Source organism: Lupinus angustifolius, chromosome LG01 (genome assembly GCF_001865875.1).
Source record: "Lupinus angustifolius cultivar Tanjil chromosome LG01, LupAngTanjil_v1.0, whole genome shotgun sequence".
NCBI classification, from domain to species: Eukaryota; Viridiplantae; Streptophyta; class Magnoliopsida; order Fabales; family Fabaceae; genus Lupinus; species Lupinus angustifolius.
Window position 1 is genome coordinate 23918333 of NC_032009.1, and position 19407 is coordinate 23937739.

At 34.3% G+C, this 19407-nt stretch overlaps 2 protein-coding genes and 1 long non-coding RNA gene across 4 annotated transcripts; 1 reads left to right on the top strand and 2 right to left on the bottom strand.

Annotated features, from left to right (window-relative positions):
- Window positions 1271-13048, top strand: LOC109357526 (protein MICRORCHIDIA 6-like). 2 transcript variants are annotated; one of them, XM_019601533.1, is made up of 20 exons: window positions 1271-1731; window positions 1985-2059; window positions 2172-2206; window positions 2847-2925; window positions 3094-3183; window positions 3261-3336; window positions 3771-3849; window positions 4578-4706; window positions 6771-6869; window positions 6974-7075; window positions 7150-7305; window positions 7695-7787; window positions 8700-8742; window positions 8844-8955; window positions 9544-9710; window positions 9792-9898; window positions 12275-12354; window positions 12584-12626; window positions 12711-12807; window positions 12854-13048. In XM_019601533.1, the coding sequence occupies exons 1-19, from the start codon at window positions 1386-1388 to the stop codon at window positions 12795-12797; spliced, it is 1998 nt and encodes a 665-aa protein (XP_019457078.1). In that variant the 5' UTR covers window positions 1271-1385; the 3' UTR covers window positions 12798-12807; window positions 12854-13048. The 2 variants fall into 2 exon arrangements, with proteins under 2 accessions (XP_019457078.1, XP_019457086.1); XM_019601541.1 differs by having other exon boundaries at window positions 1272-1731; window positions 7159-7305.
- On the bottom strand, window positions 11166-11811 carry LOC109357540. The gene is made up of 3 exons (XR_002108873.1): window positions 11633-11811; window positions 11361-11403; window positions 11166-11276 (listed from the first exon to the last, which is right to left on the bottom strand). It is a non-coding gene; the product is annotated as an uncharacterized LOC109357540 (long non-coding RNA).
- Window positions 14219-17569, bottom strand: LOC109357515 (LRR receptor-like serine/threonine-protein kinase GSO1). Its single transcript, XM_019601523.1, has one exon. It carries the CDS (start codon window positions 17329-17331, stop codon window positions 14410-14412), a length of 2922 nt encoding a protein of 973 aa, XP_019457068.1. The 5' UTR covers window positions 17332-17569; the 3' UTR covers window positions 14219-14409.

Genomic DNA, 19407 nt, shown 5'->3' on the forward strand with positions numbered 1-19407 from the left:
AATGGTAGATCTATAGATTTTTTTGAGTCAAAATGTCGTGTCAAATCAAAGAGTGTAAGCAACTCAACCAAACTTGGTTTAAACATCAAAACTAATGTGAAGAAACTGAAACAAATGACAAAATATTGTTCAAATTTTTCTAGGAAACATTTAAGTTTGATTCTATTCATAGTTTTGGAAAATTTAAGAACATTTGAATTGAACCACACATTAAAGTTTGAATTCTTCTTCCAATTTTATAATTTAATTACCAATTTTGTCTGAATTTTAAATGTCTTTCTAATAATTCATATTTACTAAATTTCTTTTTAAAATACCAGGAATTTTTTAACATTAATTAGATTTTTATAATTTTACCCTTAAGATTCCTATTGATTTTGCTTACATGGCAGGTTTTACTGGCTTCAACCAATTACCATCCATTTAAATTGTACAAAATTGTAAGAGGCAGGTGACAGAAAACTTGTCCACGAAGCTAGTTTATAGAAAAGAAAATTGACCTATAGGCAATAGCATGTTATCATTCCTCTGTTTGGTAACTTGACCAAACGTGAACCTGAGTAGAGTACAGTACTACAGTAGTTGAAGAAGCCCAAAAGGCGTGGTACGTTATCGTTCAGTAATAATCCTCTCCATTGTTTCTATAGAGAACAAAGTAAATAATAAAATGTTAAAGACATTTTTATCCTCTTATTTATGTAATAACATTTTCTATTGAAAACATATATAAAATCAAGTACTTGTCTCTTCTGGTGGTGTTGTTCATTACTCGGTCCCCCCTTCTTCCTCTTCTTCATTCACTACTCGTAACTTCTCCTCCACCTCACCACTTTGCTTCTTTCTTAGATATCAATCGTCTGTGAAATAAGTAGAGAAAAGAAATGTAAATAAGAAAAAGAAGTTTTTTTATATTGTCACTGCAAAATGCTAATGCTATGCAATGTAAACACAGTCAATATTTAGTCTATCATCATCTACTTTTATTTGTAGTACCTTTATTTAAGAATCAATAATGAATAAATATGAATCGGTAACGACATAAAAACTCTTACAAGGTGTGCACATTGTTTTCTCTTGTGTGTTTAGAAACTGCATGTCATTCCTGTATCAAAATATGAAAGCAAGCATCTTTATTAGATATCAGAGATATATAGTTATTTTCCGTGCATGTTTTAAGATGCTGCCATTCCATTTTCAACTCATGTCTTAGTTTCAATATTTTGTCCCATTCAAATGAATTCCTTTTCATCCTAAACCACTGCCTAAAGGCTAAAGTCATGTTATGTGTTATTAGCTGGATTTATTTCTTGACTTAGTTACTTTGTCCTGTGTTTTTAGTTCACCATTGTCATTTGTGATTTACTTTGTTTTACGCAGAGATAACGATGGCCGAGATAGAATTTGTGGATTTATGTAGTGATGATGAAGGGGGACAGGTTGGTGCCAATGCTGTAAATGCGGGTTCGGATTTTGTTAGTTGTGTAAAGCAACAAAATGTGACCAACAAAGGTCAACAATGCCATTCTACTAGTCAAGATTATAACAAAAATATAAGCTCCAATGGTCCAAGTACATGTCATAGTTATTCGGGTTTAATGGAGCCTGGGTTGTTGCCAGATGATGATACAGGCCTTTCTTATTCATCACCAATTTGTGAAACACCTCTTTGTAGGATGTTTTGGAAGGCTGGAACTTACAAAAATGGGCTTGGTTCTAAAGTTCGAATCCAAAGTAATCCGATACATTTTTGCTCAAATTTGATATTATGTAGTTTATTAATTGGTCCCATGGAATAATTTGTCAGCTAAGGTTATATAAATACAATGCGAAATTGCTAATTATTTTTTTCGCACTTGATTTTTCATATTGATTATGTTTTCCAAATTTCATATGCTACATGCTAACCTTGTAGCCTTTAAGTAGAAAGGGTGGTTTTTGCTTTGCATACTCATTATCTTTTGTTTTTTTTCTCATTGGATTGCAGATGCAGATAACTATTTGCATGTCCACCCTTTGTTTCTTCACTCAAATGCAACTTCGCATAAGTGGGCATTCGGTGGTATGGTTTGATTGATCTATAGATAAAATTGTCCCTTTTAAATTCAGTGAGTCTTTTAATGATTGACCGTTGTAATTCTCTAATGAGTTGGTCTTTTTTTCTTTGTCTGCAGCCATAGCTGAACTTCTCGATAATGCAGTTGACGAGGTGATTTTTCCTCATGTTTGGAGTATGTAGCTATTTGAATAGTCAATATGTTATGTTATTTTCTATGATATTTTGCAGCATAGAAAGCTATTGGCAACTAATTGTGTGTTGTCTATTTATTTTTGTTATTTCCCTATTCTGCAAAAGTAGTTTTTCTTTTGGCATTGAATTTAGGAAGATTGAAATATATGAACTACATAAAACGGGGGTTCAAAAACCATTTTATAAACCTTTTCATCAGACTAATCCAAGCATCCCCGAGTGCACCTTGTCCTGCCTAGAACTAAAAATACGATACATCCATTTAGAACTAGATTCTTTTAAGTATCCGAGTAAGGAATTAATCCCTTCCGTGGTGTGTCCCATCCAATGATCCAACAAGTGTTGCTCATATGGATCAAATAGGCCTTTGGCTTTGTACGTTATTTGGGGATTCAACTCGGCCTTACACCACTAGACCAACTCTTTGTTGGTTTTTGAACTTGACTTTGATGTTAGTTTTTTTTTAATTTTTATTAAAATCTTATTGTCCATTGCCCTTTTTGTTTTGTACTTTTGCTATGTTTGAAGCTGTCTTTTCATATTTTACATTTCATTCTCTTATTTTGTTTTGCACTGTTGATTTTTGCTCGTAAGGTAGATCCAAAATGGGGCTACTTTTGTATTTATAGATAAAATTTCAAATCCAAAGGATGGAAGTCCAGCATTGTTGATTCAAGGTATATACATTGACTCATCAGTTATATGAAATTGATAGCTTGTGGTTTTAAATTCCTACTTCTGAATATTGTGTATGCCCACAATTTATACTGAATATGATAATTCGGAAGTATGTTATAATATTATATTCTCTTTGTTTTGATTTTGTGTTGACATTTGGCAACTAGACGATGGTGGTGGAATGGATCCCGAAGCAATGCGTCGATGCATGAGTTTCGGATTTTCAGAGAAGATGTCAAAACTTGCAGTTGGACGGTGTACGTGGACTGAGACATTCTTTCTGCATTGATTTTGGTATTCTCTTTTGTGTTTATTTTTCAATTTGGTGATCCAGATGGCAATGGCTTTAAGACTGGTACTATGAGACTGGGTGCAGATGCAATTGTCTTCAGTCACCACCTTAATAACGGGTGGGTCCAAAAGTGAAAATTTCACATGATTCAAACTGTAGGTTCTTTTGGTATTGTGCTTTCTGCTTTATTGATGTGATGCTCCTATTTTTAGTTTATATATCAAAGTTCTGATTAGCAAAACTGGATTGCATTGCAGAAAAGGGAAGATAGATTAAGGTGTTTTAGAAAATTGATACTGTAAAATACAAGAAAAATGATTGAGTATGCTATACTGCAACTAATGTGAACTTTCTGTCTGGAGGTTATAGTGCAAAAACCAAAATAGTTTATGTATGTTTATTATTACAACCTAGTTGGTTCTTTTCTTTCTATCTTGTTCTTCATTTACTCAGCCAAAAGTAAGGCAGAGAGGTTTTACAGTAATTTGTAAATTATGGGGAAACGGTTAAACTGCTACTTTTCTTTTTACTCACTAACTGTATGTCAATCAGGATACTGACTCAAAGCATTGGGCTTCTGTCATATACATTCTTGATGCGAACACAGCTTCACAGAATAGTTGTACCAATGGTGAGTACTATTTACAGCTTTACTTAGGGTTCTGGTTTATGTAGTGCATTAAAATACAGATTCTTGTCTCATTGCTGATTTTTTCCCAAAAAAATGTGAAAGCTAACTGTATATTGGCAGATTTAGAGACTCTAAACTTTATGTTATGGTGTGCTTTAATCCTGATTGCTTGAATAGGGAATTATCATACTCCTTAAAATACATTTAATCCCTTAAAATAGACCCCTTTACCAACTTATGCACCTAAGTCGTGTTTTTGATCAGTTAAACCGCCTTGGTGTTTGGTTGTATGTAAAACTATTACCCATTATATTAAATTAAGGAGTACAACATTTAATCAGTCCTTTAAAGATGAGAGTCACCAATTGCATCCTTGAAAGATCTGTGTCACCAAATAATTCCATGGAAGTTTTAAATTGTTACCAATTGTGTGAAGTTAGATCCATGGAAGATTTGAAATGTCACAATTTAAGTAAACTGAAAATGTAACGCTTCTACTTAAAACCAAAGTACCAAACATGGGTTTAAGTGATAAAACAACTTCGGTTTTTCTGTAAAATTTAACCTATATTTTTTCCTTCTCTTTAGACTATTTGGCACTTTTCTTTTGTCAGCTATCATGATGATTTGATGCATTGCTTGTACTCATGATCATGTCCCTTTTCTGCTATGTTGGTTCTACTCTTGTAATTTCATTTTATATGATTAAGTGATTGTGTCAATTTCAGGTGAGTTATGAGTTTAATACGTCAAGTGGATCCTTCAAAATACTAAATGGCGAAGAGCACTTCATGTCTAACTTGTCCATATTGTTGCACTGGTCACCATATTCATCAGAAAAAGAACTTCTTGATCAAGTATGTATCTAAATTTTTCCTTTCATTTAATGCATCTTTCAGAACATATTGAATGATTGTCGTACAATTGCCTTATATTTTATATTATTATTAGTAGTATTATTGTTCCAGACAACATAACCTTATTTATGTCCTGGACAATGTAGTTCACTTTACACTATTGTCATTCTTTACTTTGGAGGGTGGGCCTTAACAAAATGTAAGGTTGTTGCCTTCTAGAGGTACATGTACAAATCCTACAAACATTCTCTCCCTTGTGGAGTAAGACTCTATTCATTTACTCTCCCAATGACCCACCAAGTAAGAGTCTCGTACACTAGGCTTGTCATTTTTTTGTAAGCAGGTGAGGCTTACTACAACAGAAAGATTGCTGCATTGTGACCGAGATTATGAGTTCCAATCTTGGAACAATCTCTCTGCTTGCAAGGATAGAACTGTGTACATCTACCCTCCTTATACATCACTAGGTGGGAGACTCGTGCACTTTTCCCATTTTCTCATCCCAGCTTTAAAATGATAAAGCTTATGACATGAACATGTAGTTTACTTTGGTTTTGGACCATTTTTCATAAAAATAGTTGTTAGGTTTCTCTTGGGAATTGTTATCACAATCATGGTTGTAGGATGCCATTTTATAATTGTGTGACCCTAGGTGATGGACCCAAAAGTGTTAGTTAGTTGGGGCAAAGGCAGCATATAGATGCAAATATGTAGGAGTGAAAATAATGACAAATGGGTATTGCATGCAGTAGAGAATTTTCTCAAGTTGAGTGGAGGTGTGTGCCCTCAGCCTCTAACGTGGATCTGTCCCTGGTGATACTTGTATAATACTTATGAATAACTATTTTGTTTAGATATTGTGTCAAAGTTTTGCACTAAGTATACATGGTATTACAGTATGGGATGCATATGCATATTGTTGTCTCTGTGTGTAAGGTTTGAGCTATTTTGTGATGCTGGTCAGAATTTAGATAGGAAAGCCACATGCTCCTTTCATGATAGAGAATTGTTTGATTAGTATTGCATTGGTGTTTAGACTTTAGCGGATTGTCTCATTGCTTGTTTGGGGTGTTTCTCTTTCTATTACAAATCTTCATAGACTAGAGAGATTTACTGCAATAATATTTGTTGTCCTGGGCCGATTAAGGGTAGAATCTGGCAGATTTAGAAGCTACTTAGGCAGGTAATGGCAAAAGGAGGTTTGCATTGCAAATGCTAGAATGTATCCGGGGTCAATTGGTGGTGTGGCAATTATTATGAAATTAGGAGTTTGGGTTCGGTGGGTTCAGGAAGGAGGAATCAAGAGGGATTTTTATGGGCTGAAAATGTAATAATATTTCCCTAAGAAGCATTGATAAAAGAAAAGGAAATAGGGTAGAAGATCAGAAGAAAAAACATAGGTCACACCTAAGGCTGGACGAGTCACATTACCAACTATAGAGCAATTTGCGGCTATAATAATTCATGAAACTGTGCATAAATTCCAAATGAAGCATTACAACCTCAAGTTACCTACAATCCCAATTTTTAAAGGGTTGAGGCTCTACTACCACTATATTCTAAAGGAGAATTCGGACTTCTGAAGATTTTTTTATTAATGCCTAACTGTCATTAAGCCAAGGCCTAATTACAACTCAAGATGACAAAGTACAAAACTTACAATACACCGAGACCTAGAGGAAGAAAACTACAAGACTAAATGAAGTAACGACTTACAAAGGCTAATTATCAATAACCATATAATTGAAATAACTTGATATTACAGTCAGCCTGTAACCATATAATTGAAATAACTTGATATTTAAAATTTATCTTTCTTGTTGCTAGTGTATCCTGAATCAGCTAGTCTGAAACTTTTTGATTTATATGGTAACCTCTCTGATAACTCAACATCCTTGAGAATATCAGTGCCTGGCCATATAATAAGGTCACAAATTCTTGCAGTGGCTTTTATCTACTTTGTGACCTGATATTCTTATCATTCTATTGCCAAGTTAATATTTTAATGGCATATTTTCCTTCTGAGGTTCTAATTCTCTGTTAGCACTCTTCACTCTATGGCAGTTTCTTGACATTGGATCTCACGGAACTAAAATTATTCTCTATAATTTATGGTGCAATGGCGATGGGAATTTGGAACTAGACTTTGATACGGATCAGGAGGTTGTATTCTGTTTTATTGATTTTCCTCTTTTCGCTTTGCTATCTGTTATAAAATTATGCTTTCATTGCTTTTAGGGAACTCTTTCTGATATTTTTGGATGCAGGATATTCGTATTGCTAGAGATATCAAGAAGGTCGGCAAAGTTTCTACCTGGAAGGCAGTAAATGAGCAACACTTTGCTAACCGGTTTCATTATTCTTTACGTGTATGCCTAATTTAGAAGTTATGCTTTAGTGGTTGCATAAAGTTTTTAATTTTATTTAGTCTAAGTACTCTCAGGTTCTGCAGGTTTACGTGTCCATATTATACTTGCGGATACCAGAAAGTTTTAAAATTATATTGCGAGGGCAAGTTGTGAAGTTACGTAACATTGCAGATGATCTTAAATATATCCAATACATCTTGTACAGACCACAAAGTTGTGGTTCCAAAGAGGTTCTTGTCTAACTTTTGAATAGTTTATTTTTTATTTTTAAATATTATCTGAGTTGAAAGTTATATAGGGCAAATGTTATTGATATAAACCATATGCATGCATAATTCTATGATGATGTTAGTAATTAGTGTTTCAAATAATAAGGGCTGAAGAGTTGAACTAAGGAACTTTTGCTAGCTATAATTTAAGGGTTTTGATAGCCATTGACCTTTAAGAATCAATTAAAAACAAGTTTCTATTGGGAAAGTAAACACACCATTTCTCAATGTACTGAATACACCACTTTCCAATTAAAATTTACCTCTTTTATTTTCTTAACGACTGCCCTTAGGCTTCTGGTTAGCATTTGCAACACTTTAAGAAGTTTTCTTTTGGATTAACTTTGCAGGCAACAGTTGTGACAACAATTGGATTTATTAAGGAAGCTCCCGAAGTTAACATCCAAGGCTTCAATGTATATCACAAAAACCGGCTGATACTGGTAATTATCACTAAACAGAGACCATGGTAAGAATAATTGATCAAATAGATGATAGCCATTTAACAGAGATAGGGCAAGATCAAGGAAACATTTTAAGCGAAGCTGTTGTAAAAGATAATCATCTAGGTAAAAAAATTGGTAGGGGACACTTCAAGTATTTCATTAATGTAGCTGAGTCTGCCTAGTGGGATAAGGCTAGGTGGTAGTTATTGTTTTTATAGGGTAGCAAAGAAAGGATGATAAAATATCCTATCATACGGAAAGGAATGAAGGGTTGAAAGAAGAAAGAAAAGTGATTATCCAACAAAACGGTTTCCTATCTCTGCCTATTTTTGTCAAAGAGACTGCGGCCGTATAGCAGCCTGAAGCCCTGTGCAGGGTTGCATAGAGAAGGAAGGCCATGCAAAGAGTCTTAATTGAAGGATAAATGTCATATAAGAATCCGTGAATCTTGCTCCAGCCTAATATTCCAAAGAGCAGTGTACAACACAAATTCCCATGAACTGATATCTTTACACTTGTCAAAAGCCTTAAAACTAGAAGGTGCTCCAAATTCTGAGGGTTAATATAGTGTATCAATTACTTGGCAAGGAACTTCAAAATTAAGTTAGGGAAGTTTATTAGTATGACCACGTTGAAAACGAACCTGTTTTTTGGGAAAATTGGCATGATTCTTGTGTGGTTCTATTTTTAAAACATGCATAAAGTTTTGGTTCATATTGACAAGTTATCTTTCCTAAAGCAATATATTATCGTTTTGTAAATGAAGTAAACAAGAGTTTTTCTTCTCCATCTTTTTTTTCGAAAACTAGCAACTTTCCCATCACACATGTAATCAAACATTTCAAATCACTTACTGTTTCTTTTATGTCTCCCTGTTCATAACAATATTTCTAACTTTTCTATTTGCAGCCATTTTGGCAGGTTGCGAACAATAAGGTTAGAGGAGTTGTTGGTAAGAGGCACCTGCAAGTTACTGGCAATATTTCTGTTTGATGTTGCAGATAAAATGGACTTGTAGGGGATAGGTACCTAACTACGTTACACTTGTGCCAGGTATCCTGCAAGCAGATTTTGTTGAGCCAACTCACAATAAGCAAGATTTTGAGAGAACTTCCCTCTTTCAAAAGCTTGAAGTGCGCTTGAGGCAAATGACAATGGAGTACTGGTATAGTGTATAATAGAAACTTGTTCAGATTAAGAAGAACTGAATAGGAAAGAATGAGAAATATTATTGATTATGTTCTTCTTCCCGGTTTTGCATCAGTGAGATTGCAGAATCAAGGTAGAATTTAGGGACAAGAATACAGCAATGGGAACTTTCTCAACCTAGGAAATTTGATTCCTCTCAAAATGACCTCTAATTGACCCTCTATTCCTAGTTATTCCCTATGAACCTACTTTTCCTTCCCATTTAGTTAGAACTTCTCTTCACAAACTTACAGTCCAGCAGTCATATAACAACAAACAGACGGCTTCTTCAGTCATTACATCTATTTCTTCTATCACACACCTAACTGTCTATGCTAGCATTCTTTTGTGAACATGGATCGAAGAAATATGTCCTCTTGATTGTCTGCCATCTTCTGTTTTTTTTGCATGTTCTGTGCTTTTGGAACATTTGCAAGGCAAGGGTATTCAGTATGATAATTTCTATCTGGATGATGCAGTGGAGTGGGACTTCATTTTTTTGTTTGTGGATCATTACTCAGACATTGATATCTGAAATGGCAGTACCTTTGCTAAATTTTTGCAGGCGTTTCCATTGCCATCTAATTGGGTATCGGGAAATGACGCCTCGAGCTCAATCTAGCCCACTGGAAGCATCACTTCAGAAATCACTTGGTATAGAAAAACCAGTTGCTTTCAACGAAAGTTTCTCACCTGTACCATTACCCAACACACAAAGCAGATCTGAGCAAGGTAACTGTTTATGTGAAGCAATATGTTTTCCAACTAGCTTAACAAGATTTATCCAACTAATGGTTTGTCATTGTGGTTCAGAATCTCTTACTAAGAGGAATGCGCATGAATTAACAGACCTTCAAAAGTTGAAAAGGCAAACAACAGAAGAGAATGTAACTGGTGTTGGTTGCAATCAGAATTCACAGGTCTGTGTTGGTATCTTGTCTGTTATGCTGAAACTGACCTTAGTTAATTGACATTCATGCATACTATCTTAAGGCATAATTATTGTCCTCTAAAGTATTCTAAATAATACAACTTAACCAGTAGTCTTAGTTTTCTAGTCTATTATTTCCCCTTAATATTCATACCTTTGTTTCTGTTACTGCAGTTACTTGGCATAGTGGAAATGATTAATATTTTTGGAGTAAATACTCATTTTAGTCCCTCCTACATAAAAATTATACATTTATTTATTTAAAGTGTTAAATACATTTTCTACTAATGATGGTAAGGTGATTACACCTAAAATATGAAATATGTTAAGCGTCAAATTTCATGACCATTTATTCTAGCATTTTAAAACTTTAATTTAAACCAAACTGATAAAGTTCAACTCGTTGAAATTATTAAAAGAAAGGAGCCCTACTCTTATGCACAAAGGATCCACAATTAGAAAAGATGAGACAAAGGAAAGAGAACCCATTACGATCTTCATTTTCATGTTACACAAATTTCCCTTATATTATTATGATCTAACATTTTCAGCTACATAGTACTACCGATTATCAACCACAAAAAGTGTATACTTGCAGTATTCTCACTTAAATTTTCAGCATGACAATGCCACCTCTAACCTCTTCACCATAAAAGATTAAGGACTTCTCCCTGAGAGTCTATTTGCGAGTTTAGTTTTGAAGGGGAATCAAGGAAAATAAGAGACTTTAGAACTATCTCGGAAGTGTATTTCATGGCTCTAAAATCATCCTTCATTCATTCCTCTTTAAAACCTAACTCGCAAACAAACTCTTAATCGCCATTTCTAACAATATACTAATATTTTGTTTCTATGGACGGAACCAATGGTTTTAAATCTGAATCTGCAACTGTTTTCGATAGGTTAAGGTTTTGTAAATGTCCAGAACCGCTACTGCTATTTAAAACCTTGAATAGAACAAACCCATTTCTTTTTTGGAGGGACTCATAAGAAAGTTCAAATGTAAAAATTAAGAAAATGAAGAATACAAAACCCAAAGGTGAAATGTAACTATACTTAATTGCTTAGTTAGAGAAGATAGTTGGCAGTATTTCATACATACAAAAAGCATATCTTAGCTGTGGCTCCCTTCCATCTATACAGAGTATTTTATACAAAAGGAGAGGTCAAAAAACCTTAGAGGGAACAAAATGGTAACCCTGGACCAAACTACATACATACAGCATCACTTTAAACAAGATAATTGAAGCTAGAACAAAAGAGGTACAGCTACACTACTCTCACATGATGTCCAGGGACTGTATTTCGGCCAAAAGCCGATTACACTCATGCTTATATTCTTCGATTTTAATTCTAAGATGCATCACCTGTACAATCACAACAGTAAAATTACAAGGAACGGGACTATACAAAGTAATGAAGCAACCATTGTAACTTTGTTCAAGAGTTACCTTGTGGTTAAGTTCTTCTTCTGCATTTTCATATTTCAAACAACTGCAAGGGGGAAAACAGAGGATAAATAAGGTTTTTGCTTCATAGTGCTGCCAAGTGATATATCAGAAGGCAAGAGCTATTTGGAGAATACAGAGAATCATAAATATGGCATGTAGCTTGTGTTCGGGAGAAACAGTCGATCAAGATTGAAGCTAATGCAAGTAGTTATGCAACAGCATTCTATGGAATCGAGTATCGTTAATGACTATGTAGTTAGAAATTTACTTACTCTGCATGAAGCTTCTTGTTCACTTGCATTAATTTTATAGCCTGTTGGTCTACCACCTGGTCTGCAGGATATGCCATGGTCTACATAAAAAAGCAAGGGTGAAGCAACATTAATATTATTTTCAATATAAGTAGAGTTTGAAGACCAATGCAATCAAGTATTCTAAATAAGTGATTAATGAGTCACAGTACTCTAGAATACTACTTCAAGCAATAAAAATATGAGTAAATACTTATTTTAGTCCCTCATGTTTTTCGACCATACCAGTTTATTCCTTCAAAAAAGAAAAGACCTAAAATGGTCCTCCAAAATTTCAAATGTGGGTCAAATTAGTCCTTTTTAGTATGTTTTACAACACGTAGTAGAGACTAATTTGACCTCAAAAAGGACTAATTTGACCCACGTTTGAAATTTTCTGTGACCATTTTAGGTCTTTTCTTTTTTGAAGGAATAAACTGGTATGGTCGAAAAACATGAGGGACTAAAATAAGTATTTACTCATATTTTTATTGCTTGAAGTAGTATTCTAGAGTACTGTGACTCATTAATCACTTATTTAGAATACTTGATTGCATTGGTCTTCAAACTCTACTTATATTGAAAATAATATTAATGTTGCTTCACCCTTGCTTTTTTATGTAGACCATGGCATATCCTGCAGACCAGGTGGTAGACCAACAGGCTATAAAATTAATGCAAGTGAACAAGAAGCTTCATGCAGAGTAAGTAAATTTCTAACTACATAGTCATTAACGATACTCGATTCCATAGAATGCTGTTGCATAACTACTTGCATTAGCTTCAATCTTGATCGACTGTTTCTCCCGAACACAAGCTACATGCCATATTTATGATTCTCTGTATTCTCCAAATAGCTCTTGCCTTCTGATATATCACTTGGCAGCACTATGAAGCAAAAACCTTATTTATCCTCTGTTTTCCCCCTTGCAGTTGTTTGAAATATGAAAATGCAGAAGAAGAACTTAACCACAAGGTAACTCTTGAACAAAGTTACAATGGTTGCTTCATTACTTTGTATAGTCCCGTTCCTTGTAATTTTACTGTTGTGATTGTACAGGTGATGCATCTTAGAATTAAAATCGAAGAATATAAGCATGAGTGTAATCGGCTTTTGGCCGAAATACAGTCCCTGGACATCATGTGAGAGTAGTGTAGCTGTACCTCTTTTGTTCTAGCTTCAATTATCTTGTTTAAAGTGATGCTGTATGTATGTAGTTTGGTCCAGGGTTACCATTTTGTTCCCTCTAAGGTTTTTTGACCTCTCCTTTTGTATAAAATACTCTGTATAGATGGAAGGGAGCCACAGCTAAGATATGCTTTTTGTATGTATGAAATACTGCCAACTATCTTCTCTAACTAAGCAATTAAGTATAGTTACATTTCACCTTTGGGTTTTGTATTCTTCATTTTCTTAATTTTTACATTTGAACTTTCTTATGAGTCCCTCCAAAAAAGAAATGGGTTTGTTCTATTCAAGGTTTTAAATAGCAGTAGCGGTTCTGGACATTTACAAAACCTTAACCTATCGAAAACAGTTGCAGATTCAGATTTAAAACCATTGGTTCCGTCCATAGAAACAAAATATTAGTATATTGTTAGAAATGGCGATTAAGAGTTTGTTTGCGAGTTAGGTTTTAAAGAGGAATGAATGAAGGATGATTTTAGAGCCATGAAATACACTTCCGAGATAGTTCTAAAGTCTCTTATTTTCCTTGATTCCCCTTCAAAACTAAACTCGCAAATAGACTCTCAGGGAGAAGTCCTTAATCTTTTATGGTGAAGAGGTTAGAGGTGGCATTGTCATGCTGAAAATTTAAGTGAGAATACTGCAAGTATACACTTTTTGTGGTTGATAATCGGTAGTACTATGTAGCTGAAAATGTTAGATCATAATAATATAAGGGAAATTTGTGTAACATGAAAATGAAGATCGTAATGGGTTCTCTTTCCTTTGTCTCATCTTTTCTAATTGTGGATCCTTTGTGCATAAGAGTAGGGCTCCTTTCTTTTAATAATTTCAACGAGTTGAACTTTATCAGTTTGGTTTAAATTAAAGTTTTAAAATGCTAGAATAAATGGTCATGAAATTTGACGCTTAACATATTTCATATTTTAGGTGTAATCACCTTACCATCATTAGTAGAAAATGTATTTAACACTTTAAATAAATAAATGTATAATTTTTATGTAGGATTAATTTCTTAATATACTAACACAGATGATGTACGAGTTTTCTTAACTATAAGCATATCATCGATCATCATCATCTATGTGTTGATCATTATTTATGTGAATAATATATTGACATGTAAAGAAATTTACACTATTAGTTTATATATGATAAAAGTCTATTTGATAAATATTTGCCAAACAAACCTTTTTATAATCACATATTAGAGAGTGATTTTAAATAGTGTTGTGCCCATGGATAATGAATTTCAGTGGTCATTTAAATATTTAGAAGTATGTGATTAGCAAGCTGAGAATTGAAAATCTAAATATATTAATTACCTTGTTGTAAATTTAAATTTAATGTATTGGGTAAACTAGAATGGAAGAGATACCTAGAAAGAAAACATAGCATAAGCCTAATTAGATTGCTTAAACTTGAAAAGTATTTACAATGTTAATTGAAGTTAGCATTTGATTATGTGCCACTACTATTCCGAATACTAATGGTTCCTCAAAGCTTGGAACCCAAACTTCTCAACAACAACAACAACAACAACAACAAAAAATTGAAAGAGAAAAAGAGCTTATATATTTGTATTTTCCATGCCTTCCATTTTGAGATTAAAAAAACAAGTTGTTGGTTCTGAATTCTGCTTATCTGGTGAAGGAATCATCCTTAAGGAATTCATATTCCAGTACTCTCCATTTCTTGTCTTATGATCAGAACAAACCCATTTACCTTCCTCAATCTTATGACTATTAGCACTACCATCTGCACTTGAAATGGAAACTTTTCTCCACTTGCACCAGATTCTCAACATGATATACAACATAACTAAGCATATCACTGTGGAAGTAAAGACAATAGCCACTATTATTGCTGCAACTTGCTTGTTTGATAGCTGCATTTTCCTCTGTGTTGTGGATCCTAAGCATGGCACTAATAATGGTGGGCCACATAAGTTGTTGTTGTTCATGAATGAGCTTCGTGGGAACCCGGAAAAGGTTGAAGGAATCTGGCCTTCAAGATGGTTATTTGAGAGATTTAGCATGTGCATGCTGGTAAGTTTAGCAAGTGATGGAGGAAGTTTTCCTTCAAGTTTGTTGAAAGAAAGATTGAGTCTTTCTAGCTTCATGAGGTTTCCTAGAGATGATGGAATCTCACCGGATAAGAGGTTTTTACTCAAGTCCAATATTACTTGCAACTCAGCAAGAACTCCTAGCTCAGCTGGTATTATACCTGCTAAGAAGTTTTCGGATAGCCTCAGCTCGTAGAGCTTTGTGCAATGCTGAATTGTTGAAGGAATGAGGCCTGAGATTCTATTCTTTTGAAGATTGAAGACATTGAGAGACGTAAGATTTCCAATCTCTTGGGGGATTTCACCTGAGAGATTGTTGTGATGGAGAGAAAGCTTGAGTAATTTGGAACAGTTACCAAGCTCAGCAGGTACCCTTCCATGGAAGTTATTGTATGAAAGGTCAAGTTCACCAAGTTCTTGTAAGCTTCCCAACCATGAAGGTATTTGGCCATTCATCCTGTTATTACTCAGCAGCATATGTTCAATTTTGGGAGAGTTTGAGAGCAGTGTTGGCACATTACCTGTTAAATTGTTAAATGATAAGTCAAGAAAGTTGAGCTCAACAAGATTGCCAAATTCATAAGGAATGCTTCCTGTTAGATAATTGTATGCGAGTCGGAGCCGGCTGAGGTTTACGGAATTGGCTAAACTTGAAGGGATGGGACCTGAGAAGCTGTTGTTAGTCAAGTCCAAGAGAGTCAGTGAATTCGAACCAGTGAGAGGAAAGAAACTTCCACTGAACTTGTTGTGGGAAAAATTTATGATTTTGAGGTTTTTGAGAGCAGTGAGTGAATGAGGGAGAGGTCCTTCAAAGGAGTTGTTGTAAAGGGTAATTTTAGTAAGTTGTGAAAGGTAACTGAATGTATGTGGTATTGAACCTGATAACCTGTTATCTGCTAATGCCAAAATCTGAAGACTTTTACAGTACCCCATGCTTGGTGGGATTGTACCATGCAAGTCATTCTGCCTCAAATGAAGAACAACTAAGTTCTTGAGCTTACCTATGGTCTCCGGAATAGGCCCTGTAAGCTGGTTTCCGAAGAAATCGATTTCCCTTAAACTTGTGCAATTTGTTAACTCTATTGGTATAAGTCCAGACATTTGGTTATCATAGAGATAAATGGTGTTCAATCTGTGTAGCTTTCCAAACTCCACTGGGATTTTACCTGTAAAAAAGTTACCAAATAGGAAAAGACTTTCTAAGCTGCTAATATTTCCAATTTGAGGAGGTAGAGTTCCAATGAAGCTGTTGTTGTTGAGTACAAGATCTGTGAGGTGCTGTAGTTGGTCTATGCCGGTTGGAAGTTCTCCTTCAAAGCTATTGTCAGAAAGATCCAACTGTTGGATTGAGGAGCAGCTGAGTAACTCCGAGGGAAAGTTACCCGAAAGCTTATTTCGAGCCAAGAATAGTTGCTGAAGCTTTGAACCTCTAAGGCAGAAGTTGCTTGAAATGCTACCTGTCAAAGAGTTATCAGACAGAACAAGAGTTTCAAGACTTTGTAATTCAACATTTAGGAGTGGTACCGATCCGGAAAGGTTGTTTTTCGACAAGTCTAGCTTCTGAAGCCGAGCCAGACTATTAAGCTCAAATGGAATTTCTCCATTTAGTTTGTTTCCAAGTAAATTGAGGTATGTCAAGTTCGAGAGCCGACTCAAGGCTATAGGAATTGATCCAGAAAGACTGTTATTGGCAAGATTCAGAATTTTCAATGATTTAAGTGACCCTATAGTGGAGGGCATGTCTCCTTCAAGCATATTGTTTGATGCTGCAAAGTTTTGGAGCTCTTTGCAGCCTTGAATATCTTCAGGTATGGGGCCACTAAGACTATTCACTTGCAAATCAAGGGATATTAGATTCTTAATTTTACCAATATCAATAGGTATGCTTCCATTTAAGTGGCAGTATCCTAGACCCAACACTATTAACTGGCTCAAGTTGGCAACACTAGGTGGAATTTCACCTTTCAACATGTTATCTCCTATTCTAAGAATTTGCAAATTCATCAAATTACCTATCTCTGCAGGAATGATACCAGAGAGATAATTTGAGTGAAGTTGCAGTATTCTTAGATTTTGAAGGTGGCAAAGCTCTGATGGAATCGAACCGGTAAGGGAATTCGAAGACAAATCAAGTGTTTGAAGATAAATGAGATGGCTGAACTCAACCGAAATGTGACCTGATATTCCTGAACCAGAAAGGTTTAGGCCTATAATATGTTTCTGATCAACTGAACATGTTAGTCCATTCCAGTTGCAGATATGAATTGTTGGAGACCAGTTGCTTAAGGCTCCTAATGAATCAACAAGTTCTGATTTAATTCTGAGAAGCCAATAGGAATCTGATGCATTATTGCTCAAAGTTGCAATAGAAGAAGTATTAAGTATGGCTAGTAACAGAAAGAAACTGCATAACCAAATAGAACCCATTTCTGAGTATGTGATAAATATGAGTTTATTTATAGAGATTCAGATGCATTAAATGAGTCAAAGGGTTCATTCCATATAAGGAAGAATTAAGAAATGCCTATTTTTTCAGTATGAAAAGTAGAATAGGAAATGGAGGAAGAAATAATAATGAAACAATGACACAGATTCAAGTGCTAGGAAGATATAAGGTTGATATTAAATAGCACAGTTTAAGTGAAATATCCTTGCCTACACTGTTTCAAAACAGTTCACAGTGATAAAGAAATGATGTGTATGTTGTAAATTTATCTTAAAAAATATATTTATTCCTTTCAGCCTTTTAAGTTTTAGATTTAGTACTTTTTTCACTCCTTGATTAGGTATGAAATGGAATGTTTAGGATTCTTTGGTAGCTTGGGTGAAGGGGAACTATATGGAATTAAGATAACAATTGAGTTTAGGTAAATTAAGTTAGGGAAGATATGCACTCATGCTTGAGAAAAAGGTGGTGACATAAGTGGGCCACTTTCTCTAGCTTTTGTAAATTTGTTTTATTCACCCTAAAAATTGTGAGGGTAAGTCTAGACCCAATAGTTAAATTTTTTGTCTTGAAATTTAATGATCATCAATTCAAATATTGGAAACTTTATTTGTGAGGATAATAATAATAATACATACATATATCATTCTCAGACTTAATTAGATAAGAACATCGTGCACTAATCCGCTCTATTTTTCTTAACTTACAAATTCATAGGTTAGTAAGAGAAGTTTGTAGAAGTAATTAGGATTGTTGTAGAAAAGTACTTGAGCATGATTTGACTTCACAAGAGTACCACTCATTTCAACTTTCAAAAATTATCAACTAAAATTGGTACAAAGACATTATAACCCATGAGAATAATAGGATCTTCACTCTTCAGGCATAACATGCGTGCACCTGGCATCACTATCTGTTTGCCGTAATAAGATTCTTCAAGTTATTAGTTATCTGAATGAAAAACCAAACGTGATATGTTTTCAACCATGCATGATGATATATGAGAAAATTAGTGACTATACATGATGATGCATAGGGAAAAAATAAATGAGCATAACTCAGTTTTACTTTCTTTTTCCCTTTAATTTGCCCACATTAAAATGTTCTGAGTAAGGTTCCATTATATTTTCAGGAAGACCAAAATGTCAAATGTTTGATCCTTTATAGTGACACGGATTGGGAAGGACAGTCACTTATCCTAAAAGATAGTTCATAACTCATAGGATGAGGGGATACATTGTTAATACAAAAAACATAATTTTTCAGTTGCAATGTTAAGACTTGCATATTTGCACTCTTCAAATCCTAGTAGGTAGGAAGCTTGTACACTAGATCGATTTTATACAATCAAACAGATTAGTGGTTTAAGACATCTGTTTTTTCTCAACTTAAACTACCTAATACCATATTAAATAAGAGAAGAAAACATAAGTGTAAACAACTACTCAATTCCCGAGTAGAGACCAACCTCATTCTTAATATTTCAAGTCAATTATAGAGCCACTAGCATGTGAAGTTTGGTGCATTACACTCAAAGTATATGTTACAACATCCTAATCCGATATTCCTGATAAATTGAAGCCAAAATGCATGAAGACAAAGTGCCTCATATCATATCATATCCTTCATATTTAGCTAATTAATTACTTCACCTTGAGTGTTGCCTAGCTTTTGTAGCTTCCACCTTTGCTCAGTTTCTAAGGATTCAAGCATAAGTGCATGTCCAAAAGAAAGCACTTAGGCTAGTCATTTACAAGTGCATCACCCATGATTAATAAGGTTCGATTTTTTTTAACATGCATAAGTAATTTTCATTTTCACAATCTTTATTCTTATAAAAAAATTCAATGTCGCAAAACATGTCAACTCTTGTAATTAAATATATTGGACTCAGATCTCGAATAACAACAATAAATGAGTCCAAAATTTTTGCAGAGTTTTTTGTTTAACAAAATTATTTTTTATATAATTAAATTTTGTTTACAAATAATAAATACTCATTTTTTGCTTTTATAATTTACTATAAATTCCAATTTTGTTTAATTTTGATTTACAAA